The following is a 20,269-nucleotide window of genomic DNA, read 5'->3' on the forward strand; positions in this document are numbered from 1 at the left end:
ATTCTCTAGAAAGCAAGCAAGGAGGGGCACATAGCTAGCTAGTTCTTACACTTGCATGAGGAGGCTAAGATTAAGTGAAGACTGAAAAGTGTCCAAAGACATCCAGAAATTTAGCAGAAAAATGTGAGACAAGTCAGAGACATGCTAAGGAATGACAGAATATGCTGGAAGCTAAGGAAGGAGTCCTAGAAAAGTCATATGAGGACAGAGGTCAGCAGAATGAGCTCTGGGGAAAGAGTTCTGGGTCTTATGGATAATGAGAGGTTACCCTGACCTTGAGGAAGAGAGTGATTGTGATGGGGTGTCCAAAGGACAAGTGTCCAGGGAGGGAGAGGTACAGGAGATGTGGTTGGCTAGCTTGGATGCATGCTTTGAGATAAGTGGTAAAGGGCGATGGTGGGAATGGCAGGAGGATGGGGAGTATCTTGGAGGATACGGCATGTTTGGAGTAATGGGAACCCAGTGCCCTGCTCAGAGGAAGCCCCCACCACATGGCACCTACTGTTTTGACAGGACAGTGCATGAGGTGGCCAAGGAGATCAGCTGTGGCTGGAGGAGACTGAGCTCTGGAGCAGAGCACAGGTAAGACAGAATGCCATGTCCTCTGCAGAGGACCACAGCCACTGCTGCCAATGAGAGACAACCAATGCACCAAAACAAAAGCATAAATAAGGCTGCTTGCTGCTTGGCTCGTCTTTTTATGTTTATTCCCGGCCTTCCTTGTTCTACAGTGCCTGGTAGTGCTTCCTTCTTCTCTTTTAAAGAGACCGCATAGAAAATGGCTATGGAAGAGAACTCAGGAGTCAAACAGCTTGGGTTCAAATCCCAAACTTGCCTTTAACTTCCTAACTAAGCAATTTTAAACAAACTCCCTAATTTCTCCATGCCCTAATACTTCCCAATCTGTCCTCTTAACTTTTCATATTTCTATAAGGATAAATTTCTTAATTCATGTAACTGTGAGAGTAGCACTAGGAACCAGAGTTTACAAACAAAAGTGATACTTACACCCTAGTGTAAGTCCATCGCTGTAAGCATGGAATTTACCTATATTTAAAGGGTAACTGACATAAGCTTGTGGTAACTTGTAGACTATTCTTTTTTAAAAAAGTATTTTTATTTACTTTCTTTTGAAATTTTCACAAACATATACAGTATATCTTGGTTAGGTCTGTGACCCTGAAGGTCACTCTCTAAGGCATTCATGGCCCTTTATTCTTTCCTCTGGACACAAGCACAAATCCCCTTTTGTTTGTTGCTTTTATTATTACTTGGTTAACATGAATATCTTCCCCAGGTTTTCTGAAAATGGCAGGTCTTTACTCTGCGTGTGTATGCGTGCAGGTATGTGTGCTTTCCTGTGGATGTGTACTTGTGTGCACAGATGCATGTATGTCTGCACTGGAGGCCAGAGGTCACGTCCAGTGCCCTCCTCAATTACTATCCACCTTCATTAGTAAGAGTTTCTCACTAAATCTGGAGTTCACTGAGATGCAACAAAGCATCAGCACTGAAGATGCCTAGAGTGCAGAATCTGCTGGGAGAAGCATCTCACCATGTTCCTCTCTGTTACTTTTCAACTCTGTCCAATCTGATGCCTCATCTCACCGAACACTTTGGCTGGTTGGGGTTTGCTCTGCAGTTAAGATCTGAGCATGCCTATTAAATTGCTAAGAAATGTATTATTATGGCACTATGTCCATTTTGCATCAGAACTGTCTCTTCCTGATGTGGCATCTATAAAGTACAATCTGTAAGGTGTAAGGAGAGTGCAAGTGGAATAAATTACACAGGCAACATCAAAGAACAAGAACTGCCATGCTTTTTCCCTCTGCCTCGGGGACTCCTCTTAAGAGCAGAAATTTTAGCTGTGTACCTCTTATTTATGTCTTAATATCATTCCGATTGTGTGCCTATGTGCATCACCTTCCTGACATTAACATCTGTGTACCTTTGCTTTACTTCATTTAGATCACTTACTCCAGTGAGTGTGGGAATGAAGAGCATTGTCCCCATGTCATGTAGGTACTTCTCCTTGTAGACTGGATTTACTTGGTGTGGAAAGATGGGTTGCTGAGAACTCGAAGGACTGAAATGCCAGGGAATTACCTCTTATTCACAGCTGAGTAGCTTGGCCAAGTTTTTTTTTTTTTTTTTTTTTTTTTTTACCACCTGTGGCGTCCCTTGCCATCTCTCTTCTTCTATACTATCATCATGACTATATTCTGTTCTCTCTTGCAGACACATACAAATAATAGAGTACTCTCGACAGTGTGACATGCTACCTCCAATGCTGCTTCCTATAAAAAAAATCTCCCATACATTCCTCAGAGCTCTTTCTCCTTCAGCCAGCATGTGACGGGGGGACTGCAATCTTGCAGGGATGTGATAGAAGTGAATGTTGTGAAGACGGAGGGAGCCTGGGTTCCAGGTGCTGTACGGTAGGAGCACCTGATCAACCTTCCCTCTGTACTTTATCTAGCATTAACTAAGTAGGAAAAAAACCTTCTCTGAGTCCCAGCTTACTCAGCCAGAAATGTGAGGAGCAACTGTGCTGGCTCCGTAGGCTTTCTGTGAGGACTACGTGATTGAATGAATTCAAAGGGCCACAGCTATATCAGCATACACCAAGGGAGGAATGTAAGAAGTTAACTGCATGCACCTAGTGTTTGTGGTGACATAACAACAAAACTTTACCTTTCACTATTCTGTAAGGATTGCAAATCACACACACACCCACACACACACACACACACACACACACACAGTAAAGCCCAGAACCTGACAGCTGCTCATCACTTATTACAAGCATTCACAATCCAGAAGCACCCTAAAACCAAGTTTCCACGGCAGCCACTTGTATATATGTGAGGGATATATGATGGCGTGTAAGTGTATCCTATAGAAGTTGACCCATGAGGTGGCACTGAGTGACACTGACTCTGAAGAACTGTAAGTTTCGTCTTGGAGAATTCTGGTTTCTACTTAATTGGGAAGCAGAGCAAGCACTGTTAAGAAACTGAGATGGTTGGTTTTTTAAAACACAGACAGGGGAAGAGGGAACTGCGGGAGACCCTGACGTGTGAAAACAGCTGTCCTCATTAGGACCGAGAAAAGGCACAAAGCCCTCTTTCCTCTCATCTGTAGCATTTCTGTTGTCCGGGAACAAGCACTACACAGACGGGGAGGTATATTTATGGTTTTCCCTCTGTGGCCTACGAATCGAGAAGGATAAAGCCAATTAAATTACAGTGCCAACGAGTTTTAGCATTTGATAAAATAAAAAGAATGGGAGAAGACACTCTACTTAGCATGGCTAGGAGAGAGGTTAGACGAAAGACAAAATGGAAAGGGGAGGTGACTGTACAAAGTCTCTATCAAATAAAGACACATCAAAAGAGGCGGAGGAAAAAAGTCAGATACTGCTGGAAGCCTCCGTGAACATGGTAGTGCCCACCTCGTAACAGTGGGCAGATCCAAAGAAAACTTTGCCAATGTCCAGTAACTCGAAATTGAAGTGAATCTTGGGCCCCATTCCTTCTCCTCTGATTCGGAGGGGCAAGCGGATCTCCCGGCCTGTAAAATCAATTCTTTATTACCAAGATAGTATTTTATTAATCCAAATCACCCACAACTTATTACCAATGCACAGCGTCTGTACAGAGGGAACTACAATTTAACCAAGGTGGAAGTCAGCTCTTATCTTTAGGAAACAGTAATATTGCTAGGTTCTTACCTTTAATGAACAGCTTACATAGCAATTTGGGTTGACATTTTATCAGGGAACAGACAATTAAGAAAGTTAACCTCCAGGTACAGAAAGGCAAATGCTACGTGTTCTCATTCCTGTGCAGATGTTAAAGCTAGTCCCATTGCAGCAGAGGCTACAGGAGTTATTACCAGAAGCAAGGCAGGGTACAGCAAGGGAGGATAAAGAATATAGTCAGGTAGAGTTGGGGGTTTAGCTCAGTGGGAGAGTGTAGGCATGGTATGCATAAGACCCCGTGTTACATCTCCAGCACCAACACACACACACACACACACACACTCACACACACACACACACATACACGTGTTCCACAGCACAGCAGGGAGGCTAGAACATATTGTATACTTCAAAATAGCTAGAAGACAGGCCCACCTGCAGGATGGGCGGGTGGAAGACAGTGGCCATAGGCCTGTCCCCCAGGCACCATTAAGATGAGCAAATGTCCAGTGGAGAAATGGGAGCGAAAGACAAGCGGATAAGTCATGTGCTGTGGAGAGGGGAAGAATTGAGCAATGGGGTGAGTTGATGCAAATGGTCTATCTGCACTGCCTCCTGAGGCTGAGGCTATGTGATGTCTGGGCCTGAGCTGCAGTGGTGTGTGTGTGTGTGGGGGGAATGTTTGGGTTTGTGGCCCTACTGCAGCCAAGGTCTATGTTGATGTCTGTGACCACATGGATGCCTGTGGTCTGAGGACTGTACTGAGCTGACCCCTGACCCTTGCTGGACCTGGGGAGCTGTCTCAACCCCTCACTGGCCCTGGTGGTGGCATGGGTGTAGAAGAGCTGGTCTGCTCCTCATCTGGAGGTGGGGCAAGCTGACCAACTCAGCTACCACCCAGCCCATATCCAGGGCTTTGAGTTGACCCACCCCAACACCTACTCCATCTGTGACCTGCTGGAGCATGTGAAAGATGGATCCTGCAGAACCATAGCTACAGAATTTTCATGACTGGGGAAACAGTGGGTATTGCAGAGGAGTTTTGGTGAGGATCCTGTGATGATGGTGTACCAGGAGGCCTTGAACCAGACCAATGACTCACTGCAATGAACATTTGCAAGTGAAGCTGTATGGGCAGAAGGGTATACTGCTCAACACACCACAACCCACAGCCCCCAGTAGCACTAAGATGGACAAAGATGTGATGGAGAGGCAAAAGAGATGGGGGAGCGAAGTAGGCTTTATTATTATTTTTTTTCTTTTGGGGTGGAGGCTGCAAGGGTGAAGAGGAGACATGGAAGGACTGGGGAAATGAGTGGGATTGGGGTGCATGAGTGAAACTCCCCCCTCAAATTAAAAAAATATGTTAAATAAAAAACAGCTAGAAGGCAGAATTTTGAATATTAAAACAAATGATAAATGGCTAAGGCAATGGATGAACTCATATCTTGATTTGATCATAACATATTGAATTTATATATCAAAATAACATATTATAGCATATGTTTATTACATACAATTATTGTATCAAGTAAAAGAATTTAAAATTGAATTGAGTCTTAACATTATTCTGAGGTTTTTTAATAAAGCAAGGTAGCTTGTCTGATTCTGAGTAGGGTGACCAGCGATTGCTATAAATCATAGTGTGGAAGATGCTGCTTGTTTTAATCTAGACTTAGGAAGATTTAGGGGAACAGCAGTCTAAGTTTGTGGAATTGATCGGGACTTTTATGTGTTGTAGAACTTTTTCTACCTCATTCCATGGATATCATGACATGACCTCAGCAGCATGTGTCTTAACACATCCATAATGGACCCAGAGTCAGCACAGAGCACACAGCCAGCCACTTTGTGTTGTCTCCTCTTTTAGAATATGGAAATATCTTCACTATACAATATATGATCAACTAGAAATTACAGAATATATGGAAGGTCTCTTATAACTCCACTATCTTAGGGTAATTATTGTCAACCTTATGGTGCCTATTTTCTGTGCTTAATTATATCAAAAGACTATTAATATAAATAAGTTACATATTAGTTTGTACCTGATTTTTCCATTTAAAGTATGAATTATACTTTAACATATAAAACATGATCCCTGGGTAGGGCTGTATAATTGCTTTCCTTCCCTTGGCAGCTTGCATGATATTTTCTAGTACCATTTCTAGACTGCAGGAAGGAGATTTTTCAAGTCAAATACAGCTCTAACCATCAAATCCTGTGCCCGAAGTGTGCTGTGCCTTCAGCAATAGAGGTCCACCCTCAACTCCTGAGAGGCAACCAGGGTCTACATCAAAGGTCTCCAGTATTTTAGGAGTCACTTGGATTACCTTGATCAACTATTCAAAAGGGAATTTCTTGTGCCCGGTCCTGGAGAGTTTTTAGTTTATGGCGCCTGCTGGGGAGCCCGACCTCAGCAGCATCTATTCTCGCTTTGTTGATCCTAACCATCTGCCTGGGCTGAGATGAAGTCTCAATGTTTTAATTTGAATTCCTTGATTGCTAAGGATGACGAACACTTATTGAGGTATTTCTTAGCCATTTTTTATTTCTTTGTTTGAGAACTCTGTCTAGATCCCCAGCCCATTTTTAATTGGGTCATTTATTCCCTGAACTCTGTTTTCTGAGTTCTCTGTATATTCTGGACATTAATCCCGTTAGATGTGTAGCTGGCAGAGTTTCTCACACTCAGTAGGTTTCTTCTTCACTTGACTGGTTGTTTCCTTAGTCGTCGTGCCCGAGCTGTACAGAACTGTGAGGTCCCAGTTGTCAACTGTTGATCTTAATTCCTGGGCTAATTAACATACATGCTCTGGACATAACTTTGATTACTCAAAACTCTTTTGATGGCCTGCTAAGTTTAGTTCTTAGTATTAAAATGCATTCAGAACTACCAAGCAATAGCTCTTTATCTCTGAGCATTTAAAAAATTTTTTTATTTATTTATTTTACATCCTGGTTGCAGTTTCCCCTCCCTCCTTTCTTCCCAGTCCCTCCCCCACCCCCTGCTCCCTCCCCCCAATCCATTCCTCCTCTGTTTCTGTTCAGGAATGGGCAGGTCTCCCATGAATATCAACAAAACATGGCATATCAAGTTGCTGTAAGACTAAGCACCCCCTCTTGTATCAAGACTGGGCATGGTGACTCAGTGTGAGGAGTAGGGTCCCAAAAGTCAGCAAAAGAGTCAGAGTCAGCCTTTGCTCCCACTGTTAGGAGTGCTATAAAGATGACCAAGCTATACAACTCTCCCATATATGCAGAAGGCTAAGGTCAGTCCCATGCAGCCTCCCTGGATGTCAGTTCAGTCTCTGTGAGCTCCTACAAACCCAGGTTAGTTGATTTTATGGGTTTTCTTGTGAAGTCCTTGACCCCTCTGGCTCCTATATCCTTTCTCCCTCTCTTTAGCAGGATCCCCTGAGCTCTGCCTAATGTTTGGCTGAGGGTCTCTGTCTCTGCTTTCAGCAGTTGCTGGATGAAGCCTCTCTCATGACAATTTGGCCATGCACCAATTTGTTCATAGGAGATGACCAGTTCAGGCTACATATCTGCTATTGCTAAGAGTCTTAGCTAGGGTCATCCTTGTAGATCCCTGGGAGTTTCAATTATGCCAGATTTTTATCAGATCCTGAAATGCCCCCTTTCCAGTAGTCTCTTTTAGTATTCTCCCTCTCTACCCCCCAACCTGATCCCTCATGTTTCCATCCCCACCCACTCTCAGTCCATTCACCAAACCTCTTCTATTTCCCTTTCCCAGGGAGATCTGAGCATTCCCCCTTAAGCCCTCCTTGTTATCTAGCATCTCTGGATCTGTGGACTGTAGTATACTTTACACAAAGCAACAGTTTTAATTCACTGTTGTCATCATTATAATGCCTTGTGACATCGTATTGTCTTCTGTTGCTAGTTAGTCTTTTTTATCTTTTGGGACAGGAATATTGTCTTTTTGTTCTAGATCTGGGCAACATCGTGGTCATCAGGCAGTTACACCTTTGACTATAAGAAACAAGACTGGTCTTTGCAATATTTGGGACAGCTAATCTATTCAGAGGGTTTTCTTCACTCCACCTGATGCCTGGAAAGGAGGCATTGGTGATGACAAATACTCTAGAGCAGTGGTTCTCAACCTTGCTAATGCTGTGACCCTTTAATCCATCTCCTCATGTTGTGGTGACCCTCAATCATAAAATTATTTTTGTTGCTGCTTCATAACTGTAATTTTGCTACTGTTATGAATTGTAATGTAAACATCTGTGTTTTCCAATGTATTGGGTGACCCCCGAGAAAGGGTTGTCCCATGCCAAAGGGGTCATAAGCCACAGGTTGAGAACCACTGCTCTAGAATATAAACAAAACTTTCAGAACACTCAAACACTGCCACCTTCACCATTACTCCAGAGTTCAAATCTCTTGGTGATGACTTAGACTCTATGGTCAAAAGAAATGTGTTTTGATTGAGATTCCAATTTGCAGACTGGGAAAGATAGAACTGCTAATGAGGCATGGGATAAACAGCAGGGCTATTTAAAACTGTCAGGCCTAAATTTTCTCCAGCTTCATCTTTACCTTGACTGCCCTCCTTAAACAAACAAACAAAAAACAAAATGAACATGCGTTTTAATAAAGGAGTGGACCACTGTTTCTTTGGGGATTATTAATTACTTTAAAAGAGCTGGTCCTGTCTGTAGACAGACACTTCCTGTACTGGGGACCGAATGAGAGCAAGAAACCAGCACCCCTGCATTTCTAGGTGTCTGTCTAAATCTTAGGGTCATGTGACAAATGTTCCTTTTTCACAGGATTTTCTAAGCAGATATTTTTCTTGTTTTGGCAAAAAGCAAGAAGGACAAACACCAGAGAGCAGTAAACTGCAAGGACAGACTCTTTCCTAGAAGAGCAAGACCTTAAAGCTTTTAAAAAATAATGCAATTTCTTGTGTATGGTTAGAGTAAACTGGCACTGCACATTAGAGACCAAGGGATGCTCCACAGGACGAAGTTAATGAGCCTGGATCCCCAAAGCAATGGACCTCGTTTCACTAAATACCAGGAAACGCAAAGCACAGGCCTCCCGAAGCTTGTTATCTGCTATGTCTTTCCACCCTTCCCATGCACTCAGATTCACACACTGAACTACTAATCCCCAAGGTGATGGGATTAGGAAGTGGAGATCTTGGGAGAGGAATAGAAGATAAACGAAGAACCTTTCAGAATGAGGCCAGTCTCCTTACAAAAGAGCCCAGAGAGACTCCCATGGGGTAAAGACTCACCAAGATGATGCTGTGAGAAATGGGCCCTTATCAGATACCAAATCTGCAGCTACCTCGATCTCATATTTCTCAGCCTCCAAAGTCATGAGGCATACAGTTTCTCTCGTTTATAAGCTAGCTAGTCTATGGTATGTTCTCAGACCCCTAGACTGACAAAAGTGGCAAGCTGTGCATTCAGCCTCCTGCTTTCCTTAGGTAAAACCTAGTGTGCCTGTTGACTCTCCCCACATCACTCACTCCCTGATGAAAGTTTAGGTCCTTTACACATCTTGGAGTGGCCCTCGGCCAACTACCTAGGGAAAGCCCTAGCCAGAGGCCAATTTGGTAGCATTTTAAGAATCTTCAACATATTACTTTATTATCTTATAGTTCACAGGCACAGAAGTGTATAAAGAAAATGTAATTTATATCTAATTTGGGGGAGTAGATGTGCGACAAATATTAATAAACTTATAGGTAATTGATGTTTCAAGTTCTTGGTATTACATAGAAGTGTTTGATGAGCAGTTAGGTGCATATTTTAGGCGTCTTAGGCAAACTGGATGGAGTTTTGGGTGGGTAGGGAACCTGAGAATTTCTTTTGACTGCAACAATGGAGTCATTTCACAGGAGCTGTGTCCTTATGGAATGGTGAGGTACACAGCAGAAGATGGGATCTGTGACAACAGATGACTTAGGTTGGACTCAAATAGTGGATATAGAGGCTCCTCGGGCAGGGTGCTCATCTGATTTTCTAAGTTCTAACTATCTTGACTATAAAAGAAAAAGAGTATCCAGCCATCCCAGTGGCCACTGAGAGCCTCAAACAATACACACTGGAAGTGTTTGTTCATACACGTGAGTGTGTTTATAGATACCCACACAGGGATATTGCTGTAGTTTGATTTTTGACAGTAAAGGCATTGAGCATCTGTAAGTGGAGGACTACATGTGATAGGGGCTAAAATGACTGGATGTCCACATAGGATCTCTGACAGGTTGAACAAAGGTGTCTAAGATATGCGTGTCCCAATTCCCCAGTCTCTGAAAATTACCTTGTATGGTAAAAGTTGTGACTAAGGCAAGAAGTACTAATGTGGTCATCCTGTGCTGTCTGTCTGGGCTACTGCAGTCTAACGTTAGGGAAAGAATAAAATGAAAGAGCCACTGTGCCTACCTGGTTTCCAGACAATCAACTGTTGTTTTAGGTAATCTAGACTCTGCATTTCCACAGGAAATTTAGAGATCTATTTTTATTATTTTTAGAAGTACGTGTATGGGCAGTGAGGGGGACAGAGAGAGAGAGAGGGATGGAGAGTGCACACAGGTGCCAGCAGATGCTAAGGCGATGAATCCCAGGAGCTGGAGTTACAGCAGTTGTGAGCCACCTTGTGTGGTGCTGGGAACTGAACTTTGGCTCTCTGCAAGAACACCCAGTACTCTCAACTACAGAGCTATCTGCCCAGGCCCACCACAGGAATTTCAGAGTCAACTTGTGTATTCCCATTTTAAAAAGAAGTTGGAATTTATTTTTATTTTGATTGCAGAAAATCTATAGATAAATGGAGAGGGGGTCAGGGAGTGACATTTTAACAACATTAAATTTGCTGACTACAGGAAATGTGGAATTTTTCCATTTGTACAGGTTTATAATTGCAGCAATGTTTCATACTTTTCACTGTACAGGTCTTGCATTTTGTCCGGTTTATCTCTGATAAATGCTGTTTAAGCAATACTGCTTTGTGTTGGCAGATAGAAATACAACCCGTTTTTCTGTATATGAATCTTTTATCCTGCAACTTTGTTATAGTTACTTTCTGGTCCCCATTCTCTAGCACTGCTTTCTCAGAATTTTGCTTCAATAAAACATAGATGAAGCCCAAGAACCTACATTTTTAATGAGTATCAGAGTTGAGTCTGGACATTAGCTTGAAAAGTGTATGAAAATTGTTACCTATGTGAACTGACAACAAGGCAGAGTTAGCTAACATATATCATTCTTTCACCTCATATGTAAAGAATAAATAAATCTGGTTGAAAACCTAATATACATTTTAGAATTGATTGGAGCTCATAATAAAGGAAAGACAATCCCAGATTTTAGAAATGAAGAGGGGATGCCCCCAAGCCTAGTCAACTAAAAAGTGATTTGCCGAGTAGGCATAGGTGTTATGGCTCCTGTTCTACCCTCACACCAGGAACATGTAAGGACTTGTTCATATCTGGGAACAGAGAACTGAACTAAGAGCTTTGCATAAACTTAGAACCCTGGAAAACCTACCTCTAAAAACAACAAAAACAGCCTAGGAAAATTTCATCTACTAACCTAGGGTGAAGTGATGAGGCCTGCCATTTAGTCAGCAGTCTGATGAGGGGAAGAGGCTCCTGAGAAAAATCAAAGTCCCATGTACAGGTTTGCAGTCCAAACTTACACACCATCACATAGGTTCCAGGAGCAGGAGCTGACTGTGGAAACTTGGCAGAAGACCCAACAAAATCCCTACCTGAGGGTGTTCAAAATCCCTCATATTCCCATCTGTCTGAAGGAACAGTCCAGTTCCTGAGGAAATCAGTAGTTACCATCAGCAACCCAAGAAGGACATAATAGAAAATCCTTAGAGAAACTCTAACAAAGCACTCTTAAAAATTATGAGGTATAATAAGAAATAGAAACTAAAATGAAAGGACAAAATATATAATTATGAAATTACATGATTTCTAAAAATGAAGTTAATGAAAATTTAAAGTTGAGTAGATGAGTTATACCAAGAATAGATATAGCTAAAGAGATAATTAGTCAAGTAGAAGAAAGAGCTTAGAATAAAATACTCGGAACAGGGGTCGACAAGATGGCTCAGTGTGCAAAAGCTCTTGCTACCAAGACTGATGACCTGAGTTTCATCCCCAGGACCCATTTGCAGAAGAAGAGAACTGACTCCAAGTGCCAAATATACACATATACAGTAGATAAATGCAATAAAAAATAAAATATAACTCCCTCTCCACTCACTGCCCCCCTACTCCCAATATGATCAGGAGATCTTGTTCCTTTCCCCTTCTGTGAGGGATCTTATATGAATCTCTTAGGTTCCTCCTTGTATCCTAGTTTCTCTGGTGGTGTGAATTATAGGCTGGTGATCCTTTTCTCTATGTCTAAAATCCATATATGAGTGAGTGCATACCATGTTCCTCTTATGTGACTGGGTTACCTCATTCAGGATGGTTTCTTCAAGTCCCATCCATTTGCCTGCAAATTTCAAGATTCCAATTTTTTCCCACAGAGTAATATTCCATTGTGTAAGTGTGCCATATCTTCTTTATCCATTCTTCAGTTGAGGGGCATCTAGGTTGCTTCCAGGTTCTTGCTATTACAAATAATGTTGCTATGGACATAGTTGAATAGATGTCTTTGTTGCATGGATGTGGATCATTTGGGTATATGCCTAAGAGCAGAATTGCCTGGTCCTGTAGTAGACTGATTCCCACTTTCCTGAGGAACCACCACACTGATCTCCAAAATGGCTGTATAAGTTTGCACTCCCACCAGCAGTGGAAGAGTGTTCCCCTTTCTCCACATTCTCTCCAGCATAAGTTGTCATTGGTGTTCCTAATTTTAGCCATTCTGGCAGGAGTAAGATGGTATCTCAGAGTTGTTTTGATTTGCATTTTCCTGACGGCTAAAGATGTTGAGCACTTTCTTAAGTGTCTTCCAGCCATTTTGGATTCCTCTATTACAAATTCTCTATTCAGTTCTGTATCCCACTTTTAAATAGAGTTATTTGGTGTTTTGGTGACTAGTTTCTTGAGTTCTTTGTATATTTTGGAGATTAGCCTTCTGTTAGATGTGGGGTTGGTGAACATCTTTTCCCAGTCTGTGGGCTGCCGTTTGGTCTTGTCAACTGTGCCCTTTGCCTGACAGAAGTGTCTCAGTTTGAGGAAGTCCCATTTATTAATTGTTGATCTCAGTATCTGTGCTAATGGAGTTATATTCAGGAAGTGGTCTCCTATACCAATTTGTTCAAGGGTACCTCCCACTTTCTCTTCTAAGTGTGGCTGAATTTATGTTAAGGTCTTCGATCCATTTGGACTTGAGTTTTGTGCATGGTGATAGACATGTGTCTATCTGCAGTCTTCTATACACCATCATCCAATTGTGCCAGCACCATTTGTTGAAGATTCTTTCCTCCTTCCATTGCATACTTTTAGCTGCTTTGTCAAAATCAGGTGTTCATAGGTGTGTGGGTTAATATCAGGATTTTTTATTCGATTCCATTGGTTTACCTATCTGTTTTTGTGCCAATAACAAACTGTTTTCAGGACTGTAGCTCTATGATAGAGCTTGAAGTTAGGGATGGTAATGCCTCTTGAAGTTCCTTTATTGTACAGGGTTGTTTTGACTATCCTGGGTCCTTTGTTTTTCCATATAATTTGATTATTATCCTTTCAAGGTCAGTGAAGAATTGTGCTGGGATCTTGATGGGGATTGCATTGAATCTGTAGAGTGCTTTTTTTTTTTTTTTTTTTTTTTTTTTTGGCAAGATTGCCATTTTTACTATGTTTATCCTACCTATCCAAGAGCATGGGAGATCTTTCCATTTTCTGATATCTTCTTTAATTTCTTTCTTTAAAGACACAAAGTTCTTGCTATATAGGTCTTTCACTTGTTGGTAAGCATTACCACAAGATACTTTATGTTGTTTGTGGCTATTGTAAAGGGTGATGTTTCTCTGATTTCTTTCCAGCCCCTTTATCGTCTACATATAGCAGGGCTACTGATTTTTTTTTTAAAGTTAATCCTGTATCCTGCTAATTTGCTGAAGGTGTTTAACAGCTGTAGGAGTTCCCTGGTTTTTTTGGTTCACTTATGTAAACTATCATATCATCTGCAAATGGAGAAAGTTTGACTTCTTCCTTTCCAATTTGTATCCCCTTGATCTCCTGTTGTCTTATTGCTTAGGTAGAACTTCAAGTACAATATTGAAGTTCCTGATTTTAGAGGAATCACCTTAAGCTTCTCTCCATTCAGTTTGATGTTGGCTGTTGGTTTACTGTACATTGTGTTTATTATGTTTAAATATGTTCCTGTTATCCCTGATCTCTCTAAGACCTTTATTATGAAAGGATGTTGAATTTTGTCAAAGGCTTTTTCAGCATCTAGTGAGATGATCATGTGGTTTACTTTTTCATTTTGTTTATATGGTGGATCACATTGATATTTTTTTGTATGTTGAATCACCTCTGCATCCCTGGGACGAAGCCTACTTGGTCATGGTGGATAATTTCTCTGATGTGTTCTTGGATTCAATTTGCCAATATTTTATTGACTATTTTTGCATCAATGTTCATGAGGGATATTGGTCTATAGTTCTCTTTCTTAGTTGTGTCTTTGTGTGGCTTGGGTACCAAGGTAATTGTGGCCTTGTAAAAAGAGTTTGGTAATGAACCTTCTGTTTCTATTGTGTGGAACAATTTGAGGAGTATTGGTATTAGCTCTTCTTTGAATTTTTTGGTAGGATTCTGCACTGAAGCAATCTGGCCCTGAGCTTTTTTCATTTGGGAAGCTTTTTATGACTGCTTCTATTTCATTAGGGGCTATAGGTCTATTTAAGTTGCTTATCTATTCTTGACTTAATTTTGGTAAGTGATAGCTATCCAGAAAATTGTTCATTTCCTTTGAATTTTTGAATTTTGGGGAGTACAGGTTTTCAAAGTATGACCTGAAAATTGTCTGGCTTTCCTCAGTATCTGTTGTTATGTCCCCTTTTTCATTTCTTATTTTGTTGATTTGCATGGTCTCTCTCTGCTTTTTGGTTCATTTGGATAAAGGTTTGTCTATCTTGTTGATTTTCTGGAGAAACCAACTCTTTGTTGTTTTCCTGGTTTCTACTTTATTTACTTCAGCCCTCAAATTGATTATTTCCTGACATCTACTCCTCTGGGTGAGTTTGCTTCCTTTTGTTCTAAGGCTTTCAGTTGTGCTGTTAATTCTCTAATGTGACTATCCTCCATTTTGTTCATATGGGCACTTAGTACAATGAACTTCCCTTGTAACACTGCTTTCCCATAAGTTTGGGTATGTTGTGTCTTATTCTCATTGAATTCTAGGAGATCTTTAATTTCTTTATTTCTTCCTTGACCCAGGAATGGTGCAACTGTGCATTGTTCAGTTTCCATGAGTTTGTAGGGTTTCTGCAGTTTGTGTTGTTATTGAAAGAGAAGGCAGGAGAGCAGAGCATGTGGGACTAGAAAGATTGAGTCAGGGGAGGAATAGACGAGAGCAAAAAAAGAAAAAAGAAAGAGAGACCATAATAGAGGGAGCCATTATAGGTTTGAAGAGAAAACTGACTCTAGAGAAATGTCCAGAGACCTACAAGGATAACCACCAACTAACAATCTAAGCAACAGTGAAAATGCTATCATAAATTGCCTTCCCTGATAATGAGATTGATGATTAACTTATCTGACATCATAGAGACCTCATCTAGTAGAAACAGAAGCAGACACCCACTGCTAAACACTGAGCTGAACTCCTGGAATCCAGTTGCAGAGACGGAGGAGTGATAAGAAAATGGGGGCAAGACCAGGCTACAGAAACCCACTAAGACAGCTGACATGAACAAGGGGGAGCTAATGGACCCCCAGACTGATAGCTGGGAAACCAGCATTGAACCCCCTAAACATGGTTCTCAGTTAGTGGAACCAGTATGTATCCCTGGTGCATGAAAGAAGTTTGGGAGCAATTCCCCATGGAGGGATACTTCCATAGCCAAGAGTTTAATAATTAATATATGTCTCTGGTGTTTATTTGGGGCTGAAGGGTGGCGGGATCTGGTGACATAAGAAAACACCAGCAACAGTTTGGTTCCCAGCACCCATGTTGATCAGCTCACACCACTTGTAACTCTCGCTTCAGGAAATCTGATGGCCTCTTCTGGCCTCTCTGTACACACACACACACACACACACACACACACACACACACACACACGGTAGTTTTCTTTTTAAATTTTGTGAAGAGGAATCAGAAGTCTTCTATGAACTTGCATCTATGAACATAGACACATTTTAGAGTTTGAATGTAAGATGTCCCCCATGGGTTCACACTTGAACACTTGGTCCCTGGCTGATGGGGCTATTTTTGGTGATTTTAGAACCTTTAGGAGATTCCTGGCTGGAGGAAGTCATTCTTGGGGAACAGTCCTTGAGGGTTACAGGCCTCACTTCTGGCCCAACTCTTTTGCTTCCTGGTCTGTGGAGATGGGAGGAGTTTCAGCAATATACTTTCACTGGCAAGAGTTCAGCTATATACTCGCTGCCATGGTGGACTGCACCCTTTCAAACTGAAGTTAAAATGAGCCCTTTCTTCCTTAGGTTGCTTAGGTCAGGTATTTTGCATAGAGGTGAAAAAGCCAACTACTACAGTAGTTTATAGCAAATGTAAACAAGGAAAAACCAACCAGGAAAGAACTTTTCTATCCACTTAACAAATGTTTCTTGGTGACATAACACCAGGGGGTTTTGCCAACTGGTTGATAATAACAGCTAGCAATCATCAACAGCCCTCCAAAGGACACAGAATTACAAGGAACTTACAGGAATGATGATATGGAATTACTGTGTAAACAGAGTCCTTTGGCAACTGAATCTTTTAGTATGTGACTAACAAAATAAAGAAGACTGTCACACAGATGGAAAAATTACATTTGGTTTACCCAGGATAAGAATGCTGTTGAAGAATCTGGAACCACAGGAAACAATAGATGAATACAGCTCATGCTGTATTGTTGGGGAACCTCCTAGAGAGCAGCCAGCCCCCTGGAATGATGCCAAGCACAGTGTCCCCAGGGAGCTGGAGGAGGTCCCACCACCTGTGGCATGGGGGCCACATACTGGCATATTTCCAGTCTACATCTGAACACTACTACCCTGCCAAACATTTCTTACAGGTCCTCTAAGGAGCCTGGAGTCTTGGATGCTGGTCTGTAGCATAGGAGGAGACTTATGCCTATCCAAAACTTCTCATCCATTCTGTATTCATTGTAGGGTCATCACGAGAATCCCTTCTCTATGTGCAAGGGAAACACCCAATCAAACCAGAACGTAGTCAGCCATTTGGTTATATTTTTGTTTCAATTATTTGCTTTTGCACTGAATATTTACTGAAAAGCTTTACCTTCTTGATGCTTGCAACACAGGTTCTATACAGCATAATTCCCATATAGAAATTTCAAAAAATCAGGAAGTCAAGATTATTTTGCTTAGAGATGAATACATAGATAGTAACTGTATACAAAAAAGCAAGAAAATTGTTCCATAACATTTAAGATGACAGGCGTGTTCAAGGGGGAGGCTAGCAGAGTCTCAGGTTGGCAGCCCATCCTGCTGCATATCCTTAGTCTGGCTGGGGACAGTGACTTCACAGATATGGAGAATGGAGGAATCTGGGCAGCAGACAGATTGTGGACTCATCTTCCCAGTTTAAATAATCAGAACACCTGTACTATCCTGGGCAACCCACATGACACAGTAGAGGTGGGCAGTGCAAGGTACTGATGGGCTATAAAGTAGAGACAAAGAGAGACTACTTGCTGTAAGCCTTAGGGACACAGTCTTTAAGTGACATCTATGTAAATAGTAGGCTTAACTATGGTTATCAATAATAAGCTTAAAAAATAAAACTAGAAAGGCTCAGAAGGGGAAAGGTAGCAGAATAGCATTAGGCAGGTTATGTATACCAATATCTTTACACACCAAGAGACATCATAAGGTTCAGGGAACAAAACCATTAGGGGTAAATATACAACTTAAAGCTGTGATTAAAACTCACAAAATAAATATAACAAAAGTGACTGACTTGTCAAGGGCAAGATGTGGTCATAGTGTTGTCTGCAAAGGGACACAAAGGAACTCTGTGGGGTGGGGGTAGGGTGGGAGTGGGCTGGGGGGGTGTTTCTATATCTTGACTTGGGTGGTAGAGATACCACTACTTGGGTTTGTCAAAATGCACAGAGACAGGGTGACTTTTACTGCATGCAAATTATGACTCAATGAACATAGGGGAGGAAAGAGAAGATAAAAGTAAACTAAATAATTTTCTTTCAGATTGGGGACAAAATAGAACTGTGTGAAATTAGTACATCAACAAACAGCAATGTGTTAGCAAGCTCCCAACGCCCCCCACACTCACACTCACTAAAAAACAAACACAAACAAAAACACTGAGCACACCTCTTGACAGAATTACAGGAGAAAAAGGCTACTTGCTGACTTTATAATTTTGCTGTCTGTTTTTTCTATTGGCGTTTTTAAAAACTCTGAAGGTTTAAAAACATGGAAGATGGATGTAGTGGCTCATGTCTGTAATCCTTGCACTAGGGAGGCTGAGGTATGACCTCTGAGGGTTTAGGACCTGCCTAAACAAGTTTCAGGTTTGCTTAGCCTACAAACTGAGACACTGTCTTGGCAAACAATGACTGAATCAATGGGTGAATGATAAAATACAGAAGAATTTCCCTAGAAGAACAAAGAATGCCCTTGTGTCCTCTCCATGGAAGCTCTTTGCAGCCACCCATTCAGTCTAGATCACGTTACTGCTCTCCTGAATCTTGAACAGTTTTTCCTTCTTCAACTTCCTTCCATGGCCTTGAGGTCTGTGAAGATCCAGGCAGTTTGTGCTTCTGTTGGTTTGCTGGAAGCATCCTCTGGATACGACCCTTTAAGGCAGTTGGTCCTGATGTCATTGACAGGATGCAGTGCCCTCATTGCATCCTGGTGGAGTGGTTCCAGGAGGCCACCCATCCTATAAGTGGGAAGCCATCTTCTGTCTTTACTGTAAATCGTAGTTTTCTCCACCTCAAAACTGGTATTTTGATGGAAGGTATTTTGAGGTCACCTGCAATTCCCCCATTACTTTTCACCTGAGTTGTTTATAACTTTGAAGATTGTCATGTGATACATTTTAATTAAGTGGATTCAGATGCCTGTTTGGAGGTAACATGGACATAATCTCTGAGCAGTACTATTTGATTTCTAACTGGTCTGAACGTAGTCAGTGGGAGTCTTTGACAGCTTCTGTGTCATGCTGACACATTATTCTTTGATGTTAGTTCTCCTGGAAGTAGCCAGTCCCTTTCAGCAGTATTTAGTAGCCAAGCTTGGGGATGACTGGTATGCTCCCTGCTGTTTGGATCTCAAAGTTCCCAAGACATCTCAGTAACAGCTAAGAAACAACACATGTGCAGGCACAAATACACACACAGACATCACATGTATGCTCATTTATTTCTTAATCTACCCCCACTTTGAATTTTTTAGACAGGGTTTCTCTGTGTAGCCCTGGCTGTTCTGTAACTCTCTCTGTAGACCAGGCTGGCTTCAAACTCACAGAGATCTGCCTGCCTCTGCCTCCTGAGTGCTGGGATTAAAGGATGCACCACCAACTCCTGGCTTTATCTGAACATCTCAATGGGTTCATATTGATGGCTTCAATGCTCCCAAACTTCAGAGTTCACCTCAGTCTTTCTCCTTTCAGTGCCTGTATATCCCTCTTTCAAGAGCAAAAGAAATGAGGCTCCCAATGTCCTCAGTGTGTTTACTTTTAAGATCTAGTTTCCTGGTGTTAGCAGGCTACTGGACCACACACCCTCCCTGTGTTCCCCACCCCCACTGGGCTCCCCTCTCAACCCGTGCAGCATTTAACTTTGCCCAAATGTTAAAAATTAGTAGCTGGGCATTATAAAAGGCACAAGCAACAATTTAAGAAAAAAAAAAAAGAAAAGAAAATGTCATAAGTAACATTGAGAAGAATACACAAAAAGGTCTTCCTATTTCCCCTACCAACAGAGTAATTGTAAAACACTTTAAAAATTCACCTGATCCAGCCATGTGTGATGGATCACAACTGTAGTCTCAGCTCACAGGAGCTGAAGTAGGAGGATCATGGCAAATTAAAGGCCAATTTAGATTATATAGTGAGTTCTAGGCCAGCTTGGCCTACAGAATAAAACCCTGTCTCAAAAAACAAAATTGAAGCAAAAACAAAACTTTTATCTGTTCTAGAAAATACTGAGAAGCTCATAGTTTGACTCTAAATATCCTTCTATTGGTCACGTAGCACCAAATGGCCTGGGTCCACAGTCTTACACATTCTTGTCCACACAAACATGTGCACCCATACACATGTACACACACTTACACATGCATATATACACATGCACACACGCATGAGTCCACATACACATTCATACATATATACACATACACACATATTATACTTGCATACATATATGACATACATGTATGTATACATACACATA

The 20,269-nt window shown here is 41.6% G+C and overlaps 1 protein-coding gene across 1 annotated transcript in view; it reads right to left on the bottom strand.

Moving 5' to 3' along the window:
* Hydin (HYDIN axonemal central pair apparatus protein) overlaps window positions 1–20,269 on the bottom strand; it is a 343,862-nt gene that overhangs the window by 216,653 nt on the left and 106,940 nt on the right. Inside the window, 1 exon segment of the mRNA XM_051201355.1 lies at window positions 3,458–3,576. Within this exon segment, the coding sequence (XP_051057312.1) occupies window positions 3,458–3,576 (119 nt within the window).

Source organism: Phodopus roborovskii, unplaced genomic scaffold (genome assembly GCF_943737965.1).
Source record: "Phodopus roborovskii unplaced genomic scaffold, PHOROB, whole genome shotgun sequence".
In the NCBI taxonomy this organism is placed as follows: Eukaryota; Metazoa; Chordata; class Mammalia; order Rodentia; family Cricetidae; genus Phodopus; species Phodopus roborovskii.